The 10,976-nt window shown below is 47.2% G+C and overlaps 1 protein-coding gene across 1 annotated transcript; it reads left to right on the top strand.

Annotated features, from left to right (window-relative positions):
• The first annotated feature begins 3,129 nt into the window (after nucleotides 1–3,129).
• Nucleotides 3,130–10,495, top strand: LOC127306187 (probable histidine kinase 6). Its single transcript, XM_051336803.2, has 11 exons — nucleotides 3,130–4,490; nucleotides 5,356–5,589; nucleotides 5,684–5,853; nucleotides 6,409–6,627; nucleotides 6,703–6,889; nucleotides 6,971–7,022; nucleotides 7,104–7,333; nucleotides 7,513–7,611; nucleotides 7,756–8,468; nucleotides 9,127–9,609; nucleotides 9,805–10,495. Exons 1-11 carry the CDS (start codon nucleotides 4,140–4,142, stop codon nucleotides 10,064–10,066), a joined length of 3,000 nt encoding a protein of 999 aa, XP_051192763.1. The 5' UTR covers nucleotides 3,130–4,139; the 3' UTR covers nucleotides 10,067–10,495.
• The last annotated feature ends 481 nt before the right edge of the window (nucleotides 10,496–10,976 follow it).

Below are 10,976 nucleotides of genomic sequence, written 5' to 3' on the forward strand. Positions count from 1 at the left end.
TGCAGCTGTCTGCATTAATTCAATGCGTAGGAGCCGAATACCAATGCATGCATGCATGAGTTTTATCTCCCCTTTGTGGGGCCCATGTAAAAGTGAACGGGGGAGTAGGTGGGAGGGACCGATGGTCACGAGACTAATTATCTCCCCTCTGTGGGGCCCATGTATCTACATGAATATACGCATGAATTATTCAACTCTGACGGAAGAAATACCCTGCCATCATGTTGGGCCCACCCCTAACGTGGACCAATAGGCTTTGGAGTTCCCACGGGAGCAAATGCCTCCAGGTTCATTCTATTCACTCCTGGCTCCGCCACTATCAACGGGACAAGCGTCAATTTCCCATTAGTCAATGTTTTTCGTTGATGTGGTTGCCTTGTGTGGTGTCTCTTCTAGCATGGAGTGATCGATGCATTTGGTGGTTCTTAGTGGTGAATGATGTCCAAATCACAAAGTTACAACGCTATTACGGCATCAGTGACATGCGTGAGTGGATTCGGTGGATGGATTATCTCAAGATCGCCTAGTAAATTCATAGCACCATGGCCATGTGAGTAAGACTACTGGAGATGCCACGGGGCATGCAGCTTCATGTGTCGTTCTGCTGCGTTTATCACTCCTAGCTCGGGTGCCAGTATTCAGAGATTCACTTAACAAACTAAATGATGATAGAAGTAGTCAGACCAATCAAGAAATATCGGCATGTAGAAAGTTTGAGCAACTAGGAGTAGTCTCAATCTTAATCAAGCAGAAAACAAGTGGCCAAGTTGATCACCATATGAACACGAGATTTGAGACTGTTGTGCACTCATAATAACCTGGCCAACTCTCAATTAAGTTAAAGAAATTCAGACAAAGCAACCCTTTCCGATCGACCGGTGTTTTTCAACGGCTTGCGTGGCAACAATCGTGGCCTTCACTTGCATATTAAGCCGTGGCCCAGGGAGCAAGCAAGCGCGTCTTGTTATTTTTCACGAGACAGCCGGAACAGTAACATCTTCCACCATCTCTCTCAAAAAAAAAAAAAAGTAACATCTTCCACCAAATCCAGAAAATCTGTTGCTGCTGTACTTGCGCGCAGATTTATTGCCCAAAGTACCCTCCCATTCAATAAACCCTCAGGACCCTGCAACGTGCCACAAGATGCCATGTACTAACTCGTCTTCTCGAAAGCGCCACACGGAGATCGTGTAAGGCGTGGCACTCAATTGTGGTGATTTTATATCAGCATTCCTTTTTCTTGAGAGAGAGAGAGAGCAGTCGACATTATCCATAACATGGTGAGAGGCGAGTGTTTATATTTATTATTTAGAAATATAACCTTTTAATAATGTGTATATGACTAGTTCTTTCGCTCCATTAAACTAACTTAGTTCTTCCTTGATGCAGTTCAACTTATGTTGTAACTTATGGTTAGTATGAATCACGAATCAAATTCAATGGTTTATAGTATTTTTCTTATGTTGCTCCTAACTTGCAGCTGAACAGAACTAAGTTGCAACACCATTTGCAACGAACAAAACTAAGTTGCAACTGAAAAAACTCAACCGGAATTCAACTTGTAGCTCATATGCACGATTTATTGAACGGTGCAGAACTTGACTGAGCACAGAACTAGAAAACTGTTTGGCGAAACTATGCCTCATATGATGCTGGCAAAACTATTTGAAAATCAGAACCACTAATTAATTCGATGTCGTCAAAAACCGAAGTAGTGCAAATCGCCGCAAGCTTCGGCGCCACATGGTATATGGGGCATTAGGTAGGTTGGTGCCAAGGAGCATGGCAGCAACTACTTCAACAATCCCATGCCATGTTTGTTTGTCTCCAGCATGCACAATTTTCAGCTCCATTTTGGTCGGTGTCAAACTCATGTCCCAGACTTTAAAAAGTTTTGTTTGGATTAGACCTGGCATATCACCAATGTCTAATAAATTGCGTATGTGCAGGTGCCCCGCGTCCTGGAGTGATCCAAAGCATCATGAGGCAACCGCTACAACATGGTTCATTGTTGGCATGTGGTGAAGAACACCCCAAAATGAAAGTTAGCCTACGCGGCCTAGAAGATCATCGTTCAGAATGGATGAGCTGGTGTGGCGGTGGCCGTCGATGGCGAGGGCGAAGCCCTGGGCCAAAATGCCCTTCCATCTCGACCAAGGGGCCATAAGTCCACCAAAGCTGATCTATAGCGTGATGCGTTGGCCATTGCTTTTAGCGAGGCCTTGAAGACGATGATGACCGAGATACAAGAGGCCCTGACCAAGAGGGACGAGAAGCGGCATCAAGAGAAGGAGGCAGCGACCGCCTCCACCTTCATCGACCTCACCAAGAAGGCCATAGAGGTCCAAAGGATGGAGGACGTGGCCAAGTTTTCTTGCGGATGAGAACTTGATCATGTTCGCCGACTTAAGCATCAACGATCGAGACCAAAGGGCTTGTCTCGAGAAGAAGAGAGTCATTGTCTACAAATGTGGCGCGTGATCGCCCACATATATCCTAGTTTGCTTCATTTTTTTTCTTGAATTTTACTTTCGTTCATTTTATTCAAACTTGTTCTCCCTTTTGCAACTTGGTTAGCTAGTTATGTGCATTTTGTGGTTGGCTAAACTACCCTTATCATGAACTTCTATTTCCATTGTTTGTATGGACAATTTGGATAATGTGAAGATGTCGTCGGTAATCAGATTTGCAAGAAGGAAAAACGAAGCCAGCTGAGCATCCTATGGATCACGGCGTCTCTGTCTCTCCAGAATGTTCCCCTCGCATCATTGCCGCGCGCGAGAGGGGCTTGGTTGTCGTAGCTTTGGTGTTGTTTTGTTTGGCTGGGAGGGTCGCTGTCGCTTTTTGAGCTTGCGTGTTGGCGTCGGTGAATCACGACGGGGGAGTTGGGAGGAGAGCAACGGCGGAGATGGGCGGGCAAGCGAACAAAAAGGAGGGGAGAGCCACCCCGGTGAGGGACTCCTGGTCGTAGATCAGAGAGACGAGACGGACGGACCACGGCCACGGGTGCGTTCGGCGGGCCGGCGGAGGTCGTAGATCAGAGAGACGAGACGGACGGACCACGGCCACGGGTGCGTTCGGCGGGCCGGCGGAGGTCGTAGATCAGAGAGACGAGACGGACGGACCACGGCCACGGGTGCGTTCGGCCGCCCCGCACTCCGCCCGCCCGTCCCATTGTCGGCGCCACGTGACCCAAAAGGACTGGGCGCCATAGCTTGCAGCCACCAGGTCCCAGCAACAGCAACCATCCTCTCCATCTCTCTCGCTCTCGGCTGCTGCCTGCCTGTGGCTCCCTCCTCCGTCCCCGCCACGGTCACTGTCGCCGTATCACCACCCAGCCCCCTCCAGCTGTAGCTTGTGCTAGTACCAGGTTGCGGCACCTCAAGCAGCGCCTGTCCACTCCTCCTCCTCCCGCCGCCGCCGCCGCGCGCGGCCGTCGATCTCGCGCCGCCAAGAGCTAGCCTTTCTCCAAACCACCCACCAGAAAAGACCCCCCCTACCTGCTCCCTCCTCCTCCTGCTCCGCCGGACCGCCCGCGCCCGCGCCCGCGCCCGGGGAGGCTAGCTGCAGCTTCGCCTATCTTCCCGCGGCTCCATTGTCGCCGGAGGCCGAGCCTACAGCACCAGCGGCAGCAGCGCGTTTAATCTGCGGCGCCACGCGGCGGCCTTGTCCCGCATCAAAAAGAAACCTCCCGATGCGATTCCTCCCCAATTTTTAATTGCTCTCATTCATCAAGCGCCTCCCCCAACGGCGACCCCCGGCGGCTGGTACTAACTAGTACTCCTCACTGGAGTAAAGAAGAAGAGCTAGCAGCTCGCCGAGCTGCTGCGGCTCGGGACTTCTTTAATGCGGCGGGTTTAATTAGTGCTCGGGCGGAGGGGGGCTAATTATTTTAGCGCAGCTGTCTCTGGCCTCCTCTCTCCCCGTTGGGAACTCGCGAAAGCTTCGTTTCTTTTGAGACCCACGCCTGCCTGCCTCCGCCTCCGCCTCCACCCAACCCCTCCGCCGCTGCCCTCCTTCCCGCTGCTAGCTATTCTTCTTTCTCGGTACTAGCGCGCGCCTGCTTTGGGGTGGCTGGCTGGCTGGCGGGCTGGTCGTCGCGCATTTCCACGAGCACATGGTGGGCACTGCGCCGGGGGATGGGGAGCGGCAGTAAGCTGGGCAAGAAGGAGGACGGAGGACGAGGCATGGAGAAGGAGGCGAAGCAACAGCAGCAGCTGCAGCTGCGGCAGCGCCACGCGGCGAGGCGCGGGCGGAGGCCGCTGGCGGCGCTGGCCTTCGTGGCCATGGCCGTCGCCTGCTCCGCGGCCGTGCACTGGCAGCTGCGCCGCGAGACCATGGAGCGCGCCGAGCTGCGCCTCGTCAGCATGTGCGAGGAGCGGGCCAGGATGCTGCAGGAGCAGTTCGGGGTCACCGTCAACCACGTGCACGCGCTCTCCATCCTCATCTCCATCTTCCACTTCGAGAAGAACCCCTCGGCAATCGACCAGGTACGACCTCGATTCTTTGTTCCTTGCTCCGATGCATCTGTTCCTCCTCTGTGTTCCCCTGTGCTCCCGATGCCGCGGCAATGGCACACCCCTGGGATCCTAAACAACTGATTAAACATTGCATTTTAAAAGCATATTTCCTCGTGGTCGCTCGATTCATGATGCGTACAGACTTGCAGCCTAGTCGTTTAGCGCATTATTGTTTCCGTCCATCTAGTCGGCTCGTTGTGGGCCGCTTGATCTTTGATTATGTGCGCCATTCTCCCAGCAGCGGTTGCGCGTTTTTTTCCTCACTCTCGGAGACGCAGAGTCAGAGACGTCTCTGAACTGCTAGGTTGGTGGAAGCAGCATTGCTTTGTTTTTAGATTAGAGTGGTTAATGGTTGGGTTAGGCGATTCTTGACCCCCTTTGTTTATGTTTATTTATCAACGCTGAGAAATGTCACCACCGGCGTACGCAATGCGTCGCTGGCCGTCCGTTGGTGCGTTCATGATCCACCCTACTTTTCTCTCCTAAAATACTTCCCCCAAAGCTGTTGGCCCTCTTTTGGGAATTCCCAAACCTCTGCTTTTGTTCATTTACTTGTAGCTTTAGACTTTTAGGAGTACTGCCCAGGCAAGGCAATGTGGTATTTCAAGGCACATTCGGGTTGTTGCAACATGCAACAACGAGGAACACGGCCTAATTCGGTTGGTGGCCCTAGTTGGTATCTAATTTGTTTGATGGCCTAGTTCTAATGAGAATCACATGGATTAGGTGCAGCTAAAACTTGATTATATTTCTTGGATGCTCTTTGTCATTCAATCTTATACCGCCAGTTTGCTGGCTGCCAGTGTGGTTTACTCTACATTTTGGTGAAATGCAGGATACGTTTGCGAAATACACGGCAATGACATCGTTCGAGCGTCCGTTGCTGAATGGGATTGCGTACGCGGAGCGCATCTTCCCTCATGAGAAGGAAATGTTCGAAAGAAAGCACGGATGGATCATGAAGACGATGAATCGAGAGGCTGCGCCTCTGCAAGAAGAGTATGCCCCGGTGATTTTCTCCCAGGATACCGTCTCCTACCTTGCGCGCATGGACATGATGTCTGGGGAGGTGAGGTTTCTCATTGCCTGATGGTTTTTTCTGTTTGTCGGTTTTTTGTTTTAATCCTGCTATAGTGGAAGTGACCTATTTGTTTCCCATGTAGGAGGACCGAGAAAACATCTTGCGAGCAAGGACTACGGGCAAGCCTGTATTGACAAACCCATTTCGGCTTCTTGGGTCAAACCATTTGGGCGTAGTGCTCACTTTTGCTGTGTATCGCCCTAATCTACCTGCCGATGCTTCAGTCGAGCAACGCGTGGAAGCAACTGCCGGGTGAGATGATTGAACTGTCTTTCAAAGTTTGTCACCTATAGACCCTGAATTGGTTTGTCCATTCTTTAGTGTTGGGCTGTTGGCTATAAAATACTCAAAGGCATCAAAGCAGATCATGAGTTGGATAATTTGACATTACCTACAATAACCTAGAGAAGTTGAATTGGTGTATCATTAATTCATTATTCCCTCCGTCCACAATTGTATGACCTCCTAGTTTTACGTGATCCAACTTTGACCATAGATTTGACCAATAGTACATGAGAAAAGTGTCAGAAAAAACATTGGAAGCTTTATTTTAATACTAATTCAATGGTATAATTTTTACACCACATAGCCCATATTTTATTGGCCAAAATGATGGTCAAAGTTGAACCTCAAAATATGTGTGCGACATGTTAGCTTATTATCCATCTCTGTCTCATTCAGCAATAAAGATGTATTTTCTACCGTCATATTTACCCCTAAAAAATTAAACATAACATTGTTGACAAATTTAACTTTTATCGAGTGTGGTTTGTATAACTTTCTTCTAATCGAATCCCCCACTCACAGTTATCTTGGTGGAGCTTTTGATGTGGAGACACTTGTGGAGAATTTGTTGAGTAAACTTGCTGGCAATCAGGATATATTGGTGAATGTGTACGATGTCACAAATGCTTCAGAACCTATGGCTATGTATGGATCTCAAACACCAGATGATAAAGTGGGCCTCTTGCATGTTAGCATGCTTGATTTTGGAGATCCGTTTAGGAGGCATGAAATGAGGTGCAGGTGGGTAGCTTCTTCATGTGACACTAAATTTGTTTACTGATTTTTCCCTTCCACTAATGCTGGTAACCTGTGCAGCTATACACAAAAGCCTCCTTTGCCATGGTCTGCCATTAGTAATCCTCTTGGCACTTTCGTCATATGGATGCTTGTGGGTTATATAATTTGTGCTGCATGGTCTCGGTATGACAAAGTTACAGAGGATTGTAGAAAGATGGAGGAGCTCAAAACTCAAGCGGAAGCTGCTGATATTGCAAAGTCTCAGGTTTGCCATTTGGTTTATTGAGTTGCTTGGCTTCCTGCTTAAATATGAATTATATATTGATGCAAGTTTTCTTATTTGCAGTTCCTGGCAACTGTATCACATGAAATCAGAACTCCTATGAATGGCGTCCTCGGTATGAATATTTTCCTTTCGGGTTCCTGTATAGTCTCCATGCAAGAACTAAGCATTCTGAAAACATTACCTTTCGCTGTAGGAATGCTGGACATGCTTTTGGGGACAGATCTGACTATGACTCAGAAGGATTTTGCTCAGACTGCTCAGGGTTGTGGCAAAAATTTGATAAGACTGATAAATGATGTACTTGATCGTGCAAAGTTTGAGGCTGGAAGGTTGGAACTTGAGGCAGTGCCTTTCGACTTGCGATCACTATTGGACGATGTGATCTCTTTGTTTCCTTCAAAGTTAAAAGAGAAGAGCATAGAGGTATCTTATTATAAGCATAGATCATTAAATATGGTTCTTCTGCACTCATAGTCAATTAGTCATAATGGGCTTGCAGTCATTATTTGCAGTTCAGTGCAAACAGATGGTACAAACATACCAATCTTTCCTATATCTCCTTTCCTGCAGCATATTATTTCCTAATGTTCTTATTGCCGCAGCTTGCAGTGTTTGTGTGTGATGATGTCCCAAAACTTGTCATTGGTGATCCTTGGAGATTTCAACAGATAGTAACAAATTTAGTGGGCAACGCAGTCAAAGTAAGCAGTAATCTTTGTATCATGGCATTTTTCTGCTGTTCGCATACTTTATAACTTAAAATAATATTGTAACTTTTCAGTTTTCTGTATTCAGTTCTGTTAATACATTTAGATAATTTTCTGAGTTCACTGTTAATTGTCCAGTTCACAGAACGGGGTCATGTTTTTGTGCGGGTCTCTTTGGCTGAACAGTCAAATGTGGAAACTTGTCGGGTCCCTAATGTAACCCTCAATGGAAAAGATTGTAAAGTTGAGTCCACAGCTAATGGTGCCTTCAATACATTGAGTGGGTTTCAAGCTGCGGATGAACGAAATAGCTGGGAATATTTTAAGCTGCTGCTCTCTGATAAGGAGTTACCTTCGAATGAGCTTGAGGGTGAAAAATGTAACCAAATGGATGCCGATCAGGTGACCTTGATGATAAGCATTGAAGATACAGGTGTTGGTATCCCACTGCATGCACAAGATCGTGTTTTTACGCCTTTTATGCAGGCGGATAGTTCAACTTCAAGGAACTATGGTGGAACTGGCATTGGTTTAAGCATCAGCAAATGTCTGGCCGAACTTATGGGCGGGCAAATAAGTTTCACTAGCCGTCCTTCCATTGGCAGTACATTTACATTCTCAGCTGTTGTGAAGCGTGCATCCGAAGATACTTCAAGTGATTCAGAGAGGAGCCTTTGCGAGGCACTACCAACTGCCTTTAGGGGAATGAAGGCGATCTTGGTAGATGGGAAACCTGTACGTAGTGCTGTCACTAGATATCACCTTAACAGGTTGGGAATAACTGTTCAAGTTGTGAATAATATGAGTATGGGAGTTCAGGCCTTTGGGCAAAACGGTGCAACAGAGTCAAGGTGAGTTTCCGTTCAGTCAGTTTCATTTCCTAATAGAACTTGTTGCTGACATTTAAAAATAGAGGACGCATAATAGCTTAACCGATTACTAGATATATCATCAACCAATCCATTGATATAAGCTGGACCAAAGGTAGGAAATGATGTTTTACTGCTGATACAGGAGATTTCACATGGGCTCTAAGAGGCTAAAGTCCCCATAATTGTCATGGCCTCATGGGTAGTGATGTAGATAGATTTGTACTAGTTTCTTAGTCCCCATAATAGTCATGGCCTCATGGGCAAGGAGGTAGAAAGATTTATACTACTTCATATAAATATTTCCTAATATTATAGACAAATGCAATCCTACTTATCATAATACATAGACAATCGTGCAAGTTGTTTGGCAAGTTGTAGTTGATGGAAGGATCGGAATTTCTTTGCGAGTGAAAGAAAAAGAACAATGAAGTATAGTACTGAGAGAGTGAATATCCTGAGATTACAAAACTTGAGAACATGTGCTTGTCTAGTCAAACGTTTCGAGTAAAAAAATAAGACCTTATAAAGACAGGAACTAATCCTCACTACCACTACTAAGTATTTGTATTCACGCACCATAAAATATTCTTCGACGCCTGCCGAGTCTCATTTCTCCATGTACTTTATTTTCTTGCAGAGAAAAACCCTCCATGCTTTTTATTCAGAATGACATCTGGAGGCCTGAGACAGATATTCAGCTATTGAATCGGTTACATGCTCTCAGGATGAATGGTCAAGTTCACGAGTTGCCCAAATTGATCCTCTTGGTCACGTCTGAAGCTGATAAAGAGAAGTACGGATCCACGTTCAATGCTGTGCTGTGTAAGCCTATCAGAGCAAGCACAATAGCTTCTTGTCTGCAACAGCTGCTACAAGTGGAGATACCTGTAAGGAAAGAAAATCAAAATAGGCCCTCATTTCTCCGTAACCTGTTGGTTGGGAAGAATATATTGGTTGTGGATGATAACAAGGTAAACCTGCGAGTTGCTCACGCCGCACTAAAGAAGTATGGTGCCAAGGTTCATTGCGTTGAAAGTGGCAAGGATGCCATCTCCTTGCTTCAACCACCACACTTCTTCGATGCATGTTTTATGGATGTTCAAATGCCTGAGATGGATGGGTAAGATTTTGTGCTATTCATTAGTCTGCTGCAGTTGTCATTTCTAGCTTTATTTCTTCTTAATGCTTGGTCCATTCAAATGTCCCAAGTTAGAGAGGAGTGCTTTCCTAGACTTATACTATGTGTTAAGATTACATGCTCAATACAATCTCAAATGGTAGTGACTGCTGATTGACAATGTTATGTATTCTTCAGGTTTGAGGCAACCAGGCAAATAAGGGAAATGGAGAAGAAAGCGAATGAGGAAAAGAGAGAGCAGTCGACTTCAGCAGAAGGTTCAACATCTGCGGATTGGCATTTGCCTGTTCTGGCAATGACTGCTGATGTTATTCAGGCAACTTACGACAAGTGTATAAAATCGGGAATGGATGGGTATGTGTCGAAACCATTCGACGAGCAGCAGCTGTACCAAGCGGTCTCCAGATTAGTGGTGGGAACAACTGATCCGGCTCCATGATCTGCTCGATTGGCTGGATCCAGGCCTCGTTAGTTGAAGTGGTTTCAAGCTGACTCTGACTCTTACAGTAGACGGAAAGGTGGAGAAGGTACCTTGAGCTAGTGAAGTTCGTTGCAGCAGCGGTACCGATGATGCACATTTCTGCTGCAGACCAGGGGCGTTGCAGCCATGGTAATGATGACGCGTTGCGGTCGGCATTTCGGCTGCAGCCCAGGGGAGAACACGAAGAAGGTACCTTGAGATAGGTAGATTAGGGTTTTTTTTTGGTTTGGGTGTTGGTAGACAGATGTATGTTGTTGTATCTTCTGTCTGTTCATTCTTTGAAAATATAACACCTCTGTGCTGTGCTGTGCTGCACTGCACTGCACTGCACTCCCCCGAGTTTCAGAGCCCTGTGAAAAGAAAGAAATGGTCGACTTTTCAAGTGTCTCCTGTAGTGTCTGCATATCCATTGTCATGGAAGTTATTGCGAAACTGTTGGGCCAGATAGCAGGACTTGCTAGGGTTCTTGTCAGCTGTCGTTGCCTTCGTTGTTAGCTTGAGCGACTCCCTAGGGCTCCTTGGCTGGTCTGATTTCGTCTCTGCAAATAGATCACACCAGGGTTTAGGGAGAGCATTGTACATTTTGCTGTGAAGTGGATAGGTCGCTGAAATGTTTACCGCTCTGGGTCGAAGTTCATGTGCACGGCCAATCCAACTAGTAAAATACGTACGTACCCTTCGCTCGTGACCTCAGGCGATTAGGGTTATCTGCCTCCCGTCGGCGGCCGCCTCTGTGGGCTTCGGGCCATGGAGGTGGGGCAGATCGCGGCCCTCGTCGACGGGAGGGCTCCATTTTCCAGTTTTGGGAGCTTCATTTTCCGTCTTTAGGGCTTTTGTTTGTAGGGGCGGCGCTCAGGTGGTGGTGGCG

This window comes from Lolium perenne, chromosome 6, assembly GCF_019359855.2.
Source record: "Lolium perenne isolate Kyuss_39 chromosome 6, Kyuss_2.0, whole genome shotgun sequence".
In the NCBI taxonomy this organism is placed as follows: Eukaryota; Viridiplantae; Streptophyta; class Magnoliopsida; order Poales; family Poaceae; genus Lolium; species Lolium perenne.